At 33.0% G+C, this 20,283-nt stretch overlaps 2 protein-coding genes and 1 long non-coding RNA gene across 3 annotated transcripts; 2 read left to right on the forward strand and 1 right to left on the reverse strand.

The window, feature by feature from the left end:
• Positions 1-1,074: 1,074 nt before the first annotated feature.
• On the forward strand, positions 1,075-1,902 carry LOC139504212 (uncharacterized). The gene has a single exon (XM_071294279.1). The coding sequence runs from the start codon at positions 1,075-1,077 to the stop codon at positions 1,900-1,902; it is 828 nt and encodes a 275-aa protein (XP_071150380.1).
• Positions 1,903-8,069: 6,167 nt separating this feature from the next.
• Positions 8,070-10,671, forward strand: LOC139502451 (tripartite motif-containing protein 2-like). The gene is made up of 2 exons (XM_071291929.1): positions 8,070-10,290; positions 10,359-10,671. Exon 1 carries the CDS (start codon positions 8,221-8,223, stop codon positions 9,331-9,333), a length of 1,113 nt encoding a protein of 370 aa, XP_071148030.1. The 5' UTR covers positions 8,070-8,220; the 3' UTR covers positions 9,334-10,290; positions 10,359-10,671.
• Positions 10,672-12,989: 2,318 nt separating this feature from the next.
• Positions 12,990-15,078, reverse strand: LOC139503420 (uncharacterized). Its single transcript, XR_011659096.1, has 3 exons — positions 14,999-15,078; positions 13,392-13,421; positions 12,990-13,127 (listed from the first exon to the last, which is right to left on the reverse strand). It is a non-coding gene; the product is annotated as an uncharacterized lncRNA (long non-coding RNA).
• Positions 15,079-20,283: the final 5,205 nt, after the last annotated feature.

Below are 20,283 nucleotides of genomic sequence, written 5' to 3' on the forward strand. Positions count from 1 at the left end.
GTCTTTTTTTTGACAAATAATTGAGTTACAAAAAAATAATTCATACAGACTTCGTCCCCATTTACAGGTAATGCCTGCCTCATATTATCTTCCACTAAATGGGAAATATATAATTATGGCCCCAAAAACAAAAATTTCGTTGGTTTATTCACCTGGTTATATCGAACTTTATTGATTTTGCGTGCTTTTGCACAATACTTGGTCTTGTAGACACGATCTCAACATCTTCAATCAGAATATTTGTATCCATATTTTACTTAATCTGAAAATAGTCTGTAGAAAGGGAGAGTTGAGATTGCAGATAACTACTATCATGTTTTTAACAGTTCCTCCTTCGATGTCATTCTATCCTGTTGCTTAAATATCTCTGTCAATTTTCTGTTTAATTGGAGCTTGTGGTCATTGCTGAAATGCAGACGGTTGTGAATGCGATGAAAGTTAGAATGACATAGTATCGATGTGTGTAAAGGCAAATCCACTTAAATGTTTTATTATTTGTTAAAGTTTCAGTATATCAAAATTTCGGTAGATTCCTTGCTGACCACTGATTCGAAAAAGATGCTAATTTAAAATATAAGACCATGTAGAAGCAGTACCACTAAAACAATCACAAGTATTTCAAAAGTGTTCAATTAGGTTTAATATCCATTCTACCAAGACATTTCCTGCATGTTGCTAAAAATTCACAAATTACCATATACAAATTAATACCATCATTCAGATATATTGCACATAAGTGGATACAAACAAACGTCGCTTAAACGAATAAGGAAATAAAACACGGAGCCATATGCATGTATCTGCCAAACTAAAATGGCGTTAAACTCTGTCAGTTTGAGAAAAGCCCAGGTCTCACTTTCATGCCATTTTTGCAATAAACAATGAGTACAATAGAAATGTGAGGAATGTGATGTATTCTTGTGTACGTCCTGCAAGGGGAATATTCATCAGCGACTAAAATCTGCGCAGGATCACGATGTTGTCTCTATTTCCGAAATTTGCAGAGACAAGCCTTCTCGAAGGGAAGTTTCATCTTTAGTGATTTCTTCAGTTTTCAAATCCTACATAACCACAATGCCTGCTATTAATTCTTTGTTGTGTTCCGGTAATGATCTTATATATTTCATCGATCAAAATGCTCGTTTGGTGAAGGGTCAATTGCAAGAATCGTCAATAAAAACATTGCAGACTTTGGATAAGAAAATATTTGACATTGCTGTAAATAAAGAAGGTGAAATCCTATTCAAGGAGATGATTAGTAATAACGTTGTTTGTATTTTAACTCATAAAGGCAAGATAAGGACTGTTGTGGATACCTCTCCAATGCGGCCCCTATCTCTGCATATTAATAAAGACAATGAATTAATAGTTGGATTGAGAGAACATGGACCAGCATTTCCAGTAACAGAATTTTCTGTCAGACAAGTTATCATTTTTGATAGCGATTATGAACGAAAAGTACTTTTAGAAACCGACAAAAAAGGAAAGAAATTGTTTTGCTATCCCGCCCGTATCACAACAGATTCAAAAAATGTATTGTATGTTGCTGACTGGATGGACGAATATCATGGCGGAAGAATAGTGGCAGTAGATGTAAACGGTCGTCTGAAATTTACCTACAACGGTGATCTATATTTAGAAACATTTTTATCACATGGAATTGCCATTACACCGAGCGATAACATTATACTTTCAGACGAAAAGAGCAACTCCTTACATATTTTGAATTCCAGAGGTGAACTTCTTGGACTGCATTTCATTGAGAAGGAATATGATATTGAAAAGCCGCATTCGCTTTGCATAGACAGTGAAGGGTATTTATTAATTGGACGAGGTTTGATAAAAGGCAGTGACGCAAAAATTTATATGGTCAAAATAGCGGAACATTTTATGATATTATAACTAATGTACAATGTGTAATGGAATGATTAAATCAAATTGTTAAATATATTTAAAAAAAATACCTTGAATGTATATCTTCCTACTAGATAGGATCGGAAGCTTATATAAGTGTTTAAGGTTTAATATGTGGTGAAAGCATGCGAGACATATTGTTTTTCTTCGATTTTTAACATTAAATTAGTATTAATAGAACTTTTGGTATTGAAGAATAAGTGCAAAAAAATGTCTGATAAAACATTTACAGTGTAACGAAGGGGTTTTACAGTCTGTCAGGGAATTCGAAATTTTTTGTATTCTGATAAAAAAAAAGTCTCAGAACAGATACATTTTCGACCATGAGGACTAATTTATATGTGTAATGTGCTTATCGAATGTGCTTTTTTCACTGTTTTTCACTATTTATTATAATATGCTAAAAACAGCACAAATACAAAATAATATCTTTCAAGAGCTAACTCATAAAAGATGTAGAGATTTATTTGTGGATATTATTGTGCGTAACATCTTTGCTTTTAACAAATTCTCTCTAACTTTAATTTCTACGAAAAATTAAAAAAAAAAAATGAAATAAACATCATTCAAACGCACTTGCTCCTGTGAGCGGTCAATATTTTTTTCTTCAGTATGTTGACTTCCTTTAAGATCTTATTGTGCTGGAAACTTTTGTCTTTTTCATAATTTCTCTCTGACATGGTAGTTTCAAAACACACAACCACAAAATTAAACAGAATTCTATCTTCTAAGAGCAATAACTTCTATCAGTGGTCAATTGACAATTTCTATGTTGACTGATTCGTTTTTACTGTTAAGAATTTCTCTCTATTTGGTACAGTTTTCATGGTTATAACCACACACTGCCTAAACACAGTGTAGATACTATTCTGTACGCTATCCGGAAGTCGCGATTGTCGAAGCGAGAACTTTTTGGATCACATTTTAAATTTGATGGGTATACTGAATTAAACGGTAAGTTGATCATCTGTACATTGCTTAATGATTAATTCAGCCGACATCGATATTCTCAAATGGTTTAGAATTAAATTCCGCACATTCATTATTCGTATCTTTGCCTTAATCAAGAGATTTTCAAGTGCATCACTAGGAAAAATCAGTCGGCGAACCTAAAAACAAACTTTTTACCCTCTTAGTGTACAAGTTAACGTAAAAACCTGACTTACTTATCTAAATGAAGTATATATCAAGTGGTGGTAAAAGTTTCAACCAGATCTTTGAAGCCAGAAATAAGAAAATTACACTTGTTTGAATTTCTCACTGTACGATCAGTCTCGCTTGTATATTTTTAAAACTGTATGATCAGTCTTTATGTCACTGTATTCTAGTGGTGATTTCAAAGTTATTTACGATACATTAGAAGGTGGCATTTTTCTAAATAACACAAATATATTTCAATACATTCACATCCTGAAAACTTATGAAACATGTTTTAGCTTGATAGGGTGTACTCGACTTACTACATTGAGTATAAGGATGTTTAAATGTTGCTGAAATAAGAGGAAGGTTTGATGTATACTAGTATATTAGTTTCAGAAATGTCCTCCGTTATTCTTAAAATTGTACAAACACACAGATTTAGTTGTTATATAAAAATGCATGTATTTACACACATTCGAGGCCGTACTGTAGCCTATAATTGATCACAGTTCCTTCACTTTGTTTAAGATGTAGAGCAGCCTGTCTCTTTGACACTCAATTGTACACCACTTTGTCAAGCGGGGGGTTATAGTGATAAAGAATTCCGTCTTTACGTTTGTCCGTTGGACCGGTACAATATGTTTCGCCGGTTTTGTAAGCGCATCTCCTCATAAACCACGTAATCTACATTGTGGGTTCCGGCCATTTTTAAATGGAGAGGGGTCCAATCCAGGAGAAAAGGGGATTCCAAATGTATGTTCCCATCCAAATGCATTGATAGTTAAAAAAGGGTTTGAAACTGCCGGATCCCCTTTTTTTGAATCCGTCACTGATATAACTATTAATTAATCTAATTCGGTTTCCTTATCATAAATGATAATGACTGTATTGTGCACCGTCTATTTCGAATTTTAGTAAAATCTTTTATGGGGTTACTTTATATAAGATACGGACTTGAACATTGCATTATATGGCGGCATCCATCAGGTATTTCTAACACCTCCTAAACCAATCATTAAAGTTTTCTGAAATTGCTCCATTTTTACTCGATTAATGCATTATGGACCTTCTATTTCTGTAAACTTACCAAAATTATATCACATGAATTGTCCCCCTACGCAAAGCTGTCTTTATTCATTTTTTGTTATTTTAAAAGAGACAAGCTTGATTTATGTTATCATCAATTGGTCAAAGGCGGACGGTGTAAATAATCTTTAAAAATGTAATAGCTAATTCTAATGCAACAATGTTTGTAACGTTCATTTTGATTGGATAACGTCACTTATCTACATGGCATCGATTGGCAATTGATGCTATGATACGTACGCGCAAGCGCAGACGGTATATGACAGATTTTAAATTCATGTTTTAACGTTGTTTTTTGTCAGTTTCATTAGAATGGAGATAACAATATTGTATGTTAAGCTCCGACGGCATCAATTGGGGATTTGATGGTCGCAAATACCGCTAACGCGTCGCCAGTAAACTTAATTTGCGACCATCAAATCCCCAATTGATGCCATCGGAGCTTAACATACAATACAGTTATCTCCTAATCAGATAACTGTAACGATACACTATTACAAAGTCCACAAGCGAATCATGTATTACTTTTTAGGCATTTGATTTTAGATAAGACTGATTATTTTGCCGTCTAAAAAATTCATCAGAAATATATTTGTATTGTCTGATGAAAGTAATTACACGTTATAGTTCCCTGGATAGGTCATAATATCACATATACACGTATATATACCTTCAAATTGCTGTTGTTTTTTTCTTGAAAATCACGACTGGTCATACAGTCAAAGAATCTGAAATCGCTTCTAGAATACAGTCAGTTCTAGACTGATCGTACAGTAATTTATTTTGGGATCCTCAAGGAAAACATATTTTTTATTGGAAATACGAATATTCTACTTAAATACGAAAAGAATATTGAAACAGTATATATTTAACTGTAAACTGGTGCAAATATTTGCAATAAAAGATTATTTGCTTTGTACTACGAGAGCAAAATTGTCCATCGATTTCACTTTTTTCTACCAAGTTGATGTGATGCACACGTATATTTTATATTCTAATGCATGTTTTTGTTACAGTTACTCATATTTATGATGCTATATATACCTTGAAGATGTTCAAAGCACTTTGTAGATATAGGAGTAAACAAATGATGAGAAAAGTTACCGTAGGCAAAACCGTCCTGTTATTCAGTTGGAAATCATCGCTTCGAAAATCGCGACTTCCGGATAGCGTACAGAATAGTATCTACACTGTGCTAAAGCACATTTCAGGGGTAGCAATCCAAGGTGGGTGATCTGATTTTTGTGGAGGAGATATGCTTGGCCCGATGAACATTTTCTCGTCATGTCAGATTTGCTATAATTGCTTTAGTTCTTTTTTTAGAAGCCATAGACTGCATTTTACTTCTATGTTCAGGTTTCTTGGTTGATCACATCTAGGGTAAAAATTGTACACTTGATACTATAGGAAACATGTAGGAAAGTTTAGTAAATTTGTCCAGGCATTGTCAGAGGAGAATCTTTTTTAAGTTAACGAAACGAACGACATTACCCGGACGGAAACTGTGAACGACATACTTCAAATGACAACAACGGACGCAAATTGATGTCATAACCTCACATGTTTTTTGGGGGAAGGTGAGCTTAAATGGTAAAATCGTTATCTGAAGGCACTAGATCCATTTTAAAAAGTAAATTAACAATTTCAAATTCCATATACTAGTAGATCTTTTCTAATGATCATATTTCCTGCTAAAGTGTTTCACATAACTACTTCAATAAAATTCAAAAATGCAAAAATAGTTATTTACGGCAAAATCTTCTTTTTTAAAGAGTTTACTGACATTTCAGCCATGGTGATTATCTCATCGTACTGTAACGAAATGACAGTTCCCTGAAATGGGTTCACCGCTTATAACTTTTATTTCTTATATATATAGTCTTACAAAATCATTCTTATGGCAGCACAGTAAGGGATATCATTTTATAGTTTACACTAAGGCTCGACCGCTCGGTTTTCGTTACAGTACTTTGAATAAAGGATACAGATACAGTAAAGTATATACCTTAGATTTTGACGTACATCTTGAAATTAAAAATACGGTTAATTTGACAATGAGGGTAATTTGACAATAAAAGTAAACCACAAAAGGGATGAATTTCAAACCAGGTGCAACCCACCATTTTTTTCTTTAAATGTCCTGTACCAAGTCAGGAAAATGGCCATCGTTATATTATAGTTCGTTTCTGTGTGTGTTACATTTTTATGTTGTGTTTCTTTGGAGTCGTTGTTCTCCTCTTATATTTGATGCGTTTCCCTCAGTTTTAGTTTGTAAACCGGATTTGTTTGGTTTTTGCTCTATCGAACTATGAGTTTCGAACAGCGGATGTCACTAGTGGAGCAGTCTACTCACCCGTCGTGGTCACCTGCGACCGACTTAACATATTGGTAGAGTTCCTGTTGTTCAGTCTTTTGTTTTCTATGTAATGTTTGATGAACTTGTTTGCCTTTCGTCATTTTTTGTGGTTGTTTTTTTCTGTTTCGTTGAATGTTTCTCATCGAATAATGAGTTTTCTCGCTGTATTGAAGGCCCATTACTGACTCTCTGCTGATTTCTGTTCTTTGGTCGGGTTGTTACATGTATCTCTATGACTCATTCCCCAAGTTTGTTGTAAATATTTGAGTTTTGTAATAATATATCAGTAAATAAATACTAATTAAAAAAGGCAAATTGCTGGTGAGTCTATAAGATATAAAATTTACGTCTAGAGGACTTAATCATACGCCTAGCATCTTTGGTGACTTTTATAATTACATCAATATACTAACGTTAATCAAATATTCTGATTTACAAATTTTCTGTGATTATACCTTAATTGACCTTAATTGACCTCAAAACATTCAAACATTCACATTCTACTTGAAAAAAGTCATCGATGGGAAATATTGTAAACCACTTTTTGTTAAATTTCATGTCTATCAATGAAAGAGATATACCCTATTGTGTCTATCGACATAATTAATATTGTGTGACCCACTTAAAATAACGGAAATAAAAAAAAACATCACAATTATGTGTGAACAACAAATGCATTTCTATATAATTGGATAAATATATTTGAAGGACATCACGAATACTCTTATTCGAATACTTTTTTATTATTATTTTTATTTTGTTATGGTAGTTGTTGTGTGCTTCGTATCGATCTTTAGAGTTAAGAAAATTGCTACTGATTTTTACAGTACTGTGGATTCATTATTATTCGTTGGATACCAATTTTCGTGGATTTCGTGGGTACAACAGAACCACGAAATTAAATTTTCAACGAAAACAAACTTTTATATAGGCTTGTATACAGACTTCTGCAAAACCACGAAATTATATACCCACGAACATGCAAGATTTTCTTAATCTACAAAAATTGGGACCCACGAAAATAAATGAATCCACAGCATGTTATTTTGTTGTACACTGTTCCTATTTATTTTTGTTATAACTACGAGGTGCAGAATTAGTTAATAGAAAAATATAGAACGTTGATTAAATTGTCTATCTCTAGATTATTGCCAATAATGTACAGTTTAATTGAGAAACATGACGAGAAACGCTTGATGAGCAGAAAATTATTTTCCTTTTGTAGCGCATGGGTTCCACTTCTGTTTTTGGCATATATCGTGTTGCAAAATTATATGTATAGTGTATATGGACATATTATGTTGATCAATGTTTTTTCTTATGACCAAAGTATTGTTTGTTTTCCTTCAAAGATTGATTTTATTTATACTCTGTGTCGTCTATCTGTCTACATTTATTTTAACAAAAATAGACCCATGACAAGAAAGGGTTCAGAAAAATATACATTAACTTTTCTGCCGTCACATACAATCTCGAGCATACAATGTATAACTTGTTTTTCATTATTAAAAAAATCAATATTCACCTTAAATGTAAATAAACAGTTTTTGTAAATTGTTTACCGGATATACACACTTTTGACAATTTCCCTCTCTAGAATTTTATCATATTGTTTCGATCTGACTAATTTCTAAGTGTGAATCATCTAATTAATAGGAAATAAAACATCTGTTCATCCATTTTGATAAATTGCATATCTAAAATGGCGGCAGCTTTTTGTTAACATGGAAAAAGCCTTGAAAATTCAAATTCTTTGTCAATTTTGTGATGGACAAGCAATTCAATGGAAATGTGATGAGTGCGAAAAGTTCATGTGTTTACCATGTAAAGAATTGGTCCATGACAACTTGAAATCTTTACAGCATCATGGAATTGCCAATGTTGTCGATATTGTGAAAGACAATCCCGATTTTGAGAAGGACAATTCTGCTGAAAGTGAGGTTGCATCGGAGGTCATTTCTTCAGTTTTAAATTCATTTACAACTACAGTACCGGTCATCAATTCCTTAGTTTGCTCTGAAGACGGCTGTGTTTACTTCATACACCAAAAGATAGCAGAGAAAAGTATTCTAGTGAAGGGGGAGCTAAAGGAACCGTCCATTAAATTATCAAAATCTTTAAAGAAACGAATATTCGACATTGCAATAAATAGAGATGACGAATTATTGTTTAACGAGATGGTTGACAATAACAATGTATGTATATTGTCTCAGTCAGGGGAGATAAATACTGTCATCGATACCTCACCAATGAGGCCATTGTCTTTGCACGTAAACAATGACAAGGAATTGATAGTTGGAATAAAAGAACAAGGACCAATCTTTCCTGTACAAAAAGATTCAGTCAGACAAGTCATCATTTTCGGCAGCGACAATAAGAGAAAAGTGACATTGGAAACCGACACAACAGGAAGAAAACTTTTCAATTATCCCGCTCGTATCGAAACAGATTCTGCAAATGTATTGTACGTAGCTGATTGGATGGATACCGATTTGAGCGGGAGAGTAGTTGCTGTTGACACGAATGGTAATCTAAAGTTTGCGTACGCAGGTCATCAAGATTTACAACCATTCTTTCCACATGGTATCGCCATTACACCCAGTGATAATATTATACTCTCGGACCAAAGTAACAATGCATTACACGTTTTGAATTCCACAGGAGAACTCCTCGGACTACATTTATTAGATAGCATATTACATATTAAAGCACCTTTATCGCTGTGTTTTGACCATGAAGGACATTTGTTAATTGGAAGTGGGAAGCTGGACAACAGTAACGCAAAGATATATGTGACAAAAGTGGCGAAAAAATTCATTTATATAGGACACGTATAGATAAGGAGGTGTTGAATTTACCATAATCCGGCTATACTGATATCTCTTCTTTACAAATGACAATGCATTATAGTTTTAAATATTCCTTACAAAAACAAAGCTTGTGGAAGAAATATCTATTTTATGGACAGCAATTGCTTAAATTAAATATTCATTATCTTGGATGATCTTTAATTACGTATCTGACATAAGTCAATACGTACTATTTGTTATTCTATGTTAACGAAATGTTATTGTAAAGATAGACAGAAAGAATATACATACCAAATACGGTATGATAAATTATAACCCTTTTTTCGTCTTTGATTAATTTATTATCAAATACATGTAGTTTTGTGTTATTCAATATTCTTTTTATTGTTCCATGCCATTGACAATCCAAAGGTTTTGTGTTTTTATCACCTCACCTATCCTATTCATGCCGGTCGACATTTAAGGCCCTGATACATGTTCTTTCCATTTCACACAGTCTTTAGTTGCTGTTCTTGCTGTAGCTCAGTTGTTCTATCCAAGTGATGCTCGTTCTGTCTCTACTGTCCGTCCCCGTGTGGTTTTTTGACGTCAAACTTTCCTTTTCCCCGCTGGCTTCATTTCTATGTCATCACTTAGATTCTTTGTTCCAGATATTATGTGGAGGTTTTCGTTTGATATAGTACTGGACCATCTTATTTTCTGTATCTGTCTCAGACGTCTATTTTAGAAGGTGTTCAATTAATTTTTGTCTTGTTCAGTTGTTTTCCGTGTTTCACATCCATACAGTAGGAATGATATGACTAAGCTGAAACCTGACCTTTGTTTTAAATGACAGTACTGATGATCTCTTTGTGTTTCTTAACCTGCTGAATTGGTCTTAAGCTTTCTTGATTATGCTGTCCATGTCATTGTCACAGCCTTTTCTTACTCCTAGATAAGTGAAGGTATCGACATCCTCTACTGTGGATTCGTGTATTTTCGTGGGTATCAATTTTCGTGGATTCGTGTATTTTCGTGGGTATCAATTTTCGTGGATTCGTGTATTTTCGGAGGTATCAATTTTCGTGGATTGCTGAAAACTTGCATATTCGTGGATATTTGATATCGTGGTTTTGCCAATCTCTGTATACCAAGCCTTTTGAAAATATGATATTCGTTGAACATTTGAATTTATGGTTCACCTGTATCCACGAAACCCAGGACAAATGGTATCCAACTAATTATATTGAATCCACAGTATGTCTTAGTTGTTAAACTTTCACGTAATTTTTTATGGTTTTGTTTGTAAAATGTATTTTGTGTATGTTTATTATTTGTCACAAACTATTGTTCAGAGTTTATATGACAATAAATATTTGAATTGAATTGAATTGTTATTTGTGGTGTTCATACGCATTACTTTTGTTTTAGATGTGTTGATCTTTAGTCGTATTTTACTGGCATTTGCTTTAAGTTTACTTGTGTCCAGCTGAATATGTTAGAATCTCGATGATAGTAGTGCTAGGTCGTCAGCAAAATCAATGTCTTCTAGTTTGGTGGTAAATTTCCATCTGATTTTTTTTAACCGTTTGCTTCATGAAATGGTTAATGGCAAACAGAAATAAGAAGCCAGACATCATGCATTTTGTTTTACTCCTGTATTTACTTTAAACCATTCCGATTGTATTCCTTCGTCAATGACTGAGGCCCCTCATGGGGGGGTCCTAGTAATCACATAATCATCATTTTTTTGCCAATATAATCACATAATCATTAAATATTTGCTTATCTTTAGTAATCAAATAATCATAAACTAAAAATACAGTCCTAGGTAATCAAATAATCATGAAATATTTGGCTTAATAATCAAATAATCATTAAAAAAAAACGGCCAAGTAATCACATAATCAAAAACCCCATGAGGGCCCTCATGACTGTGCAATCAAATTAATCGTAAAAGAGTTTTATAACTGTGTTTGTATGGGATGTGGTAAGCTTTTAAGATGAATCATAAGCTTTCTATCTGGGTGGAATCAAACGCCTTTTTCAAAGTCTACAAAGACGTTTATGTATTAAGAAGCATTCCATTCAGAACAATGTTCTGTGATGTTTCTTTTAAAAAGTGAAGAGTTGTTCTGTAGTGATTTACTCCTTCTGAAGCCTTGGTCTTGTCTTAGCTGTTCGTCTATTCCTTTCTGGACTCTTTGTGTGAGGATTTTTGTGAATACCTTACTTGGCACCGAAAGTTGTGTTATGCATCTTAGTTTTTAGTTTTTGGAATATATCTTTTCTGAAGAGGATCTATTACCGGTTTTTGGCTTATTTGTTTATCAAAGGCCAATGAGTTGTAAATCTTATATATATATATATATATATGTATGATTAGCAAATCTGCAAATACTTGAATATGATTCTACTTTCTTCATCTAGGTAATATCGGATGGTCCGGCTGGGGTTTACAGAAAATAAAATAAAGGGCAAAATGTGCAGAATAAAGAGTAAACAAATTAAAGAATAGATAAAAAAAAAAATATACCAAAAACAGTTCGGGCGAAATGAAGATCGATTTAGATACTTCACCCTCGAGAATATTGTTCTTACCTGTTCACAACAACAATGAATTGATATGAAAGGTACCAGGATTATAATTTAATATGCAAGACGCGCGTTTCGTCTTCATAATACTCATCAGAGATTCTCAGTTCAAAATAGTTATTTAGCCAAACAAGTACAAAGTTGAAGAACATTGAGTACCCAAAGTTCCAAAAAGTTGTGCAAAATACGGATAAGGTAATATATCTCGGACGCACATAATTCATCAGATTAGAAGTCAGTGCTTCGGTACTGACATGATATATAATCTAACCTACTTCTGCTTACCGAGATGTTATATATTTTTTATTTTTATTTCGTAGACGGTTGATTCTCTTTTTTCGTTTAGTTTTTTTTTTCTTCGTGATTTTGACGATTTCTTACCGTCTTTAATATTATTTCGAACATATCGTGCCTTTGGTAACAACATTCCTAGGAGAGGATAACCGTTGACGGATTAGGTTAGGGAGCTAACATTTGATTTTTATGGTGGCTAGGATGAAGTTTTGCCTTGCTGTAGTCTCTGTCCTCCCTTTTGTATTTTTCATTCTATTCGGTCCTTAAGTTAATTTTCAATTAGTTTAGACTGCCTTTGTTGACATAAATTGATTTATTTAACTCAAAACCCCTGCTTTATCTTTTCCAATTTCTAGCCCCCCAGTAAAATCAAATGGTAACTCCCTGGTTGTCATTTTATATACCTTTTGGTCATAGCTACACCCGTACTCTATTAGGTATGCAGGTGGTTATATACCTTGGCTTTCCCAAAATTTTGAGTTGGAGCGACATTTCACATATATAAAATCGCCCTTTGTCTGAATTTTAACTCCTCTGATCATGTAGCAGATATTAGCATGAAATTTAAGTGCGACCGGATGGAAAAATAATTCATTACATGTCCTTTCTTATATATTTACATTTAATGTAATAAAACAATAACTATTGAAAAAAACAAATAGCATGATCAATGTTCGGTCACTCGTTGCATATTTCCCGCTGCTCGAATTCTTCTTCTCTAAGGCAGACGACATGTTAAAAATCAGTGTAGCAGACGTCAAACGTAGCTCTACATCCGTTATTTACAAATACCATATTCCTTTTCCATCCATAGTAAACCTTGTCCAATCCGAAGTTGCAATAATACCTTTGACTGACTATTGTCATGGAAACCACGCGACCAGCTCCCAAGTTATCAACCGGACACTCCTGGTACTTCCAACCCCAACTTTCACAACTTATTGAGGTACAACCTGTAAAATTGCAAAATTTTAAAATAAAAATATTAAAATAAGTCATAACAATTTTGTTGCTACATAATATATTAAAATTTATTCAAGGGGAGAAAATCTGACAAATACCAATGTGTGCTGCATGTCCAGTAAAGGGCCATGAGTAACACACAATACAGGTCGCAGCAGTAGAACACAAGCGCATGAAGAAATATGTAGTCAAAATTTGAACTCATTAAAAAAGTAAACTCACACGCCGTTGAATGATACAAGTTAAAAACTTACCATTAGGTTTTGAACTAAAACCAAAGGGATCTACAACAAAAAAAAATCTCATTTACCGTTACTTGTTTCCACATAATGATCGATACGAGGCCATAAATCAGTATGATTGAACTAAAAACCAGTGTGTACACTTATATCATTGTGTTAACTTCATATGTTTCTGTATAAGCGTTGAAATGAAAAGTTATAAAAACACGTGCAATTTAAGTACTCCCAGACAATCAAGCTCGTGCAACCGTAGTACTTACAGACAAACAAGCTCGTGCAATCGTTATACCACAGTCATCAAGCCCGTTCAACCGCAGTACTTACAAACAATCAAGCTCGTGCTTGGAAAAGCAGATTTTTACCTTCAATTTAGAGTCGCAGATGCGCCTTCAGTGTGTAGCAACAAAATTTCTCTTGTTGCTTAAGGTATTTTTCCAGCTACTACACAGCACATGAGACAAACCCTGCTACTGCAATAAAGATACCAAAAGGGACAGTCAAAATCATAAATCGAAAATAAACTGACAACGCCATGGCTAAAAATGACAAACAGACAAACAATAGTACACATGACACAACATAGAAAACTAAAGAATAAACAACACGAACCCCACCAAAAACTAGGGGTGATCTCAGGTGCTCCGGAAGGGTAAGCAAATCCTGTGCTCATAGAGAAAAAACTATCAATAAACGTCGCGTTATTGTTGTTGTTCGTCCCAAAGTCTACATGAAATATATTTCTTGTCGATTGTCAGTCATGCTATGAAGTTTAATTATAATGTGTTTAAGGCGACATTAAGTTATCTAAAGAGAGTGTGATATAAGTGCTTATATCCAAAAGGGAAGTCTGGAATTCCGTATAATATAAGAAAGTAATGACGCGTTTATCAAAATTAAGTGGCACTATTTCCGTTCATTTATTCTTTACCTTTCGTGTACATATGTGTGATACTTTATTTTCTCACTTTCATGCTTATGTGCCCAATTTTATAATTGCTGTATATATGTCATATATAGTGCGATCGTTGTGTGACAGCTATTTTTAAGATTTTTAAGATTTCTTTGTCAGATGTAACTTGTTGATATTACCCATACAGCTATGTGCCTGAATGCACATAGTTAGCGTTGTCGAGGCACTTCAGTAACTCCGAGTACTCTCGGATATGTACATAATTGTCTTTCTGTCGTGGATATGTATAAGTACCCTACCACGTCCAGCATAAGGCCATACAGTCCCCTATAGGTTTTATAGTTTCTGTCAGTTTCATGTGGTCTTTGGTGGAGAGTTGTCACGTTGTCAATTATACTACACCTTCTTATTTTAATACTTAAGATAGTTTAGAAATTGCAGTAAGGTGAGAGTGTTTGCTTTTTGTTGAAGGGTTCATTATAGTTTTTAAATAAATATATTAACCAGCAATGAAATCGATGTGATTGTATCATAATTGATTTACCATATATGTAATATATCTTTTCTTGTCAATTGCCCACATGGTCGTATTTATGTATCTTTCCAAATTGAAAAGGGGACTGAAAATCGGAGAGTGGAATAAATATTATAACTAAATTGTGTTTTGTTAATTAGTATAGAAACATTTGTATTTATTTCAGTTAGTTACCTAAAGGATAGCAGGTATGACTTGCATTTTGCATGACAACACAAAGTTCGTTGCTTTGGCAACTGTAATTTTGACAACCACCTCCATAATCCTGAAACAAAACGAAATTGTATTACAATTTTATCTTAATTAAAAGTACAAGCTGAAGTATTAAGCATTTACCAAATAAAACAGCTTTATTCTTGTAGACAATATAGTAAAATCTAATTGGTTTAGTTAGCGGAAGCTACTGTATAGTTGTGATTATTTATTTTAGTTTTCTCTCCATAAATCCACTATTCAATATAAATATGGCGTATAAATTATAAAATATGTTCCTTTCTATATTCACAACACAGGACAAAAGTAAAAATTTCAAGAACTCGAATCTTTTAAGTTCGAATTCCGAGATAAAGTTGAAATCTTTAGACTTAACATGTCAAAATCTCAAATTTTTTTCAAAACGTTTCATGCTTATTTCATTTTCACGAAGTTCATAATTCTTTTCCGCATAAACACGACTAGCGTGATTCATTTGTTTTTCAGTTCTGTTGAGGATAATCATTGGTATATTGATTTTAACCTTAAATTTTGAAATAATTTAATTGAAAGCATCAAAAACTAAAAACAAATCTGACTCAGACAAAATCTATAGCCTCCTTTTTTAAAGTTAAATGGTTGCTTCCTGAACAATATATTTATGTATTTCTGTCATCATATGAGAAGATCGGTGGTATATCTAGTTTCAATCAAACATGAAATCTTTGTCTGTATACAAATTTGGAATTAACTGGCCTGCAAAATAAGTCAATCTATATTGGCAAATTCATATGTCAAGCTTTAAATCTTCATGCGTCTAAAATTAGTGACACAACTTCAACAGACAATTCCAAAGACCTGACATTAAGGACATATTCTGCAATGTATGAACAAAAAATTATTAAAAAAAAACAATGACCGGGTACCTGGCTCGGGATAAGCACATGTTTATATGTCTAAGATGTGTTTTGGTGAGGTAAATTTGGTGATAGTGGATACAATAATACATCATACAATAAAGGGATATTGTGTTTAAATTCGTGACACAAAATAAACAAAAGCACAATGGAAATTTTCCAAAGCGATTATATTGTTGTCCTTCATATTATCTCACCATCTTCGTCATGATCAGTTGATGAACCTCCGATGGTGTTTAATATTTTTATGCGTGAATTTTAACATAACTAACCTGGTGTATGTCGTCTGCGTCAATGTAAATAAATCCATTCAAAGAAGTCAAAATTGTATGAAGTCCATCTGCCTTTTTATTATTTATATGACACATTTTCTCATTAGGGAAATAATTAATTGATTTGCATGCCAACATTTGCTTACAAAATTGAATACAGTGCAGTTTTTGGTCAAACTTCTGCTGGAAGGCCACGTGACCCATCAGAGCGTGATTGTTCGTCTGCTTGACAGGTATATTAATTGAGAATACGTTAATCACCAATGCAAAGAACACAGCAAAATGTTTCATTCTGAAAACAAAATGGGTAGATAATTAAAAAACTGAATAACCATATATTGCAAAGAGCAGTGGCGGATCCAGCCATTTTGAAAAGGGGGGTTCCCAACCCAGAGTAAAAGGGGGTTCCAACTATATGCTCCCATTCAAATGCATTGATCGGCCAAAAAAAGGGGGGGTTCCAACCCCCGGAACCCCCCCTGGATCCGCCACTGCAAAGAGTACAGCAAAAAGTTTCATTCGGAAACAAAATTTATCAATATAAAAAAAAAAAGTGAAAACCAATTGCAAAGAACTGAGCAAAATGTTTCATTCGTATTTTTGTTTATCAATAATTAAAAAAGTTAGAGTAAAAAAACTACGTTGACATAGAGCTATTGATATCCATGCATACCAGTTTGGACTCCGGTGGGTAGCTGTCTTCTAAATTAGCAATTTTACCACACTCTCCTTATTCTTATACTTAACTCATCATGTGTAACGGTACAGAAAATTATGTTGTACAATTCAATAATTTTTAACGTAGAATATATACCGTATACAAAATTCCATAAATATCAATCTAATTAAAAACCGTTCTCTCATGCTCCTGTTTTCTGATATGTCGCGACATATCAGAAAACGGGAGCATGAGAGATCGGTTTTTAATTAGATTGCATAAATATTTGACTCAAAGTTTAAAAAATTATAAGCAATTCGCATTAAATTGAATTTCTATCTCTTTTGTAATATATACTATATAGTTTTAATTTCCAAACTCAATATGTGTAATTTTTTCGCAATTAATGGTACTTTATAATTTTCATTTCTCGTCCCTTCGCCTATTGTTAAAAAATCACTGTTAAAAAAAAAGTTATTACCAAAAATTAGAACTCTTTTTTAATCAATTATAATTTTTATTAAACTCACTTTTTTATTCGTTTAAGCCAAATCCTAACAGAGTTATTGAAACACAGTACCACTCATAATCAGTGCCTAATGAGAAGCTAAAACTTCAAGACAAGGTTACTGTATGCGTTGTTATGTCCAGAGATTTAATTCAGGTCGTCATTATAAATATTTTACAAGTGTAATTGCTCCTTTTGAAACATTTGTTCTTTGAATAATTAAAACATATAAAAGCTACATATCAGATACTGGTCAAATAAAAATCGTTCTTGTTCAAACTTTAAGTTTTTTTGTTTGGTTTACATGGTCGATTATGTCTAAATATCGTTTTCTTAGCTTATGTAAATAATGTAAGCGTGCCGTTTTCCCACCGAGTGACTTATCTTTTAAGTGGACATCCGAGTATGTTATCATGATAGGCCTAGCGATAGGGAGTCTAGAATAGCCGATAAGTTACGTTTTAGTACATTTTGTCCCTTCAGCATTGCAAAATAATAAAAAAAATATTATTTTCCACCGTATGATGATGGAAGTGTTTAACGACCTTGACTAGCTATACAGCCCTCGCATGGTCGGTATCTGGACCATTTTAGGGAGCTATCATTTGATTTTTATAGGGGGTGCTAGGAAGAAATTTGAAAAAAATAGGCAAAACAGGAGTTTTAAATAAAAAAATTTCGTAAGGGTTCCGCGGAACCCAGTGTCTCGCCTACTCTTTCTGTTAATCGCAGGCTCAACAAAAATGAGGAAATAAATCCTGTTGATACTATCTTTTGGTTGTAAGAAGCTTCTGTCCAAGTTTGGTAATAAAATTCGTAAGGGTTCCACGGAACCCAGTGTCTCGCCTACTTTTGCTATTAATCGTAGACTCAACAAAAATGAGGAAAAACATCAATAAAAATTTCCCTCTCGATACTGTCTTTTGATTGAAAGAAGCTTTCAAGTTTGGTAAAAAAATCCAGGATAGTTAATGAATCTAATAAATGTTTTATAAACTTTAACTGCAGACTGTATGTAATGTTATCTGGAAGAAAAACTAAGTCCATTTATAAGTATAATACGGAAAAAGTGAATTTTTTTTTTACAAAATTTACTTCTGAATAATATCTTATGATCAGAAACAAGCTTTTGTCTAAGTTTGGTAGAAATCCAGGATAGTTTAAGAACATTATGAAAATTTTAAAAACTTAAACCACAGAGTGAATGTAATGTTTCCTTGCAGAAAAACTAAGTCCATTTATAAGTAAAATACGGAAAAGTGGAAATTTATTTTTACAAAATTTTCTTCTTGATACTATCTTATGATCATAAACAAGCTTCTGTCCAAGTTTGGTTCAAATCAAGGATAGTTTATGAAAGTTATTAAAATTTTAAAAACTTTAACCACAGAGTGAATGTAATGGTTCCTCGCAGAAAAACTAAGTCCATTTATAAGTAAAATACGGAAAAAATAGAATTTTATTTTTACAAAATTTACTTCTGGATACTTTCTTATGATCATAAACAAGCTTCTGTCCATGCTTGGTACAAATTCAGTATACTTTAAGAAAGTTATTCAAATTTCAAAAACTTTAACCACAGAGTGAATATTAGTGGACGCCGCCGACGACGATGACACCGACGACGACGGAATGTAGGATCGCTTAGTCTCGCTTTTTCGACTAAAGTCGAAGGCTCGACAAAAATCCAGGATAATTTATGAATCTAATAAATGTTTAAAAACTTTAACTGCAGACTGAATGTAATGTTAGCTAGAAGAAAACAAAATTTCTTTCTCGATACTAGCTTTTGATCATAAACAAGCTTCTGTCCAAGTTTGGTACAAATCCAAAATAGTATAAGAAAGTTATTAAAATTTTTAAAAATTTAACCACAGAGTGAATGTGTTGTTTCCTGGCAGAAAATTGAAGTCCATTTAAAAGTAAAATACGAAAAATAGATTTATTCTTTTACAAAATTTCTATCTAGATACTAGCTTTTGATCATAAACAAGCTTCTGTCCAAGTTTGGTACAAATCCAAAATAGTATAAAAAAATTATTAAAATTCTTAAAAGTTTAACCACAAAGTGAATGTGTTGTTTCCTGGCAGAAAATCTAAGTCTATTTAAAAGTAAAATACGGACAAATGAATTTGTTTTTTTACAAAATTTACTTCTGGATACTATCTTATGATCATAAACAAGCTTCTGTCCAAATCTCGTACCAACCCAGGATAGTTTAAGAAAGTTATAATCAAAGCGCGAAAGCGCTGTAAAGGCAGTTAATTACAGGTTGTGTGTATTTCTAGTCCAGTTATATCATTATCTTCCATAGAACAGAGGTGGTTTGTAGCATTTAAGATTTAGAGTTCTCTTGTACCTAAGTTCACCTATATCTATAGTCTACTGTTTACAGTATATTTTCTGTACCTCGCCATGAAATGCATTTTTAAGACATAAGAACTTTTCCTTTTTAATGTAAATAAAACTATTTTTAATTATTGATTATATACACATATTCAATTACTCCTATCCTATGAAAAATAATTCACAAAGATTGACTAGTCTCCGTTCTGTGTGTATTGCTAGAACATCAAGTAACATAATGGTTAATGTACATAGTAACATGTCAACTCTTTTGAAGACAGAACTTTTTTAAAATTCTCCCTCCAAGCAAAATTATTTTTCAGTATAAACATGATAAAGTTATCTACCTGTATTAATGACCTAGAGACTCTCAAGAGCCTGTGTCGCTCACCTTGGACGGTCTATGTGCATATTAAACAACGGACACATATAAAATGACAAAATTGTGTTTTTGATGATGGGGATGTGTTTGTAGATCTTTCTTTACTGAACATTCTTGGTGCTACAATTATCTCTATCTATAATAAACATGGCTCAGTATTTACAGTTGAAAATATTTTTTAAA

This window comes from Mytilus edulis, chromosome 14, assembly GCF_963676685.1.
Source record: "Mytilus edulis chromosome 14, xbMytEdul2.2, whole genome shotgun sequence".
NCBI classification, from domain to species: domain Eukaryota; kingdom Metazoa; phylum Mollusca; class Bivalvia; order Mytilida; family Mytilidae; genus Mytilus; species Mytilus edulis.

Bases quoted from the DNA above. Each gene is read 5' to 3' on its own strand.
- LOC139502451 (XM_071291929.1), top strand. From the start codon at position 8,221: ATGGAAAAAGCCTTGAAAATTCAAATTCTTTGTCAATTTTGTGATGGA.
- LOC139504212 (XM_071294279.1), top strand. From the start codon at position 1,075: ATGCCTGCTATTAATTCTTTGTTGTGTTCCGGTAATGATCTTATATAT.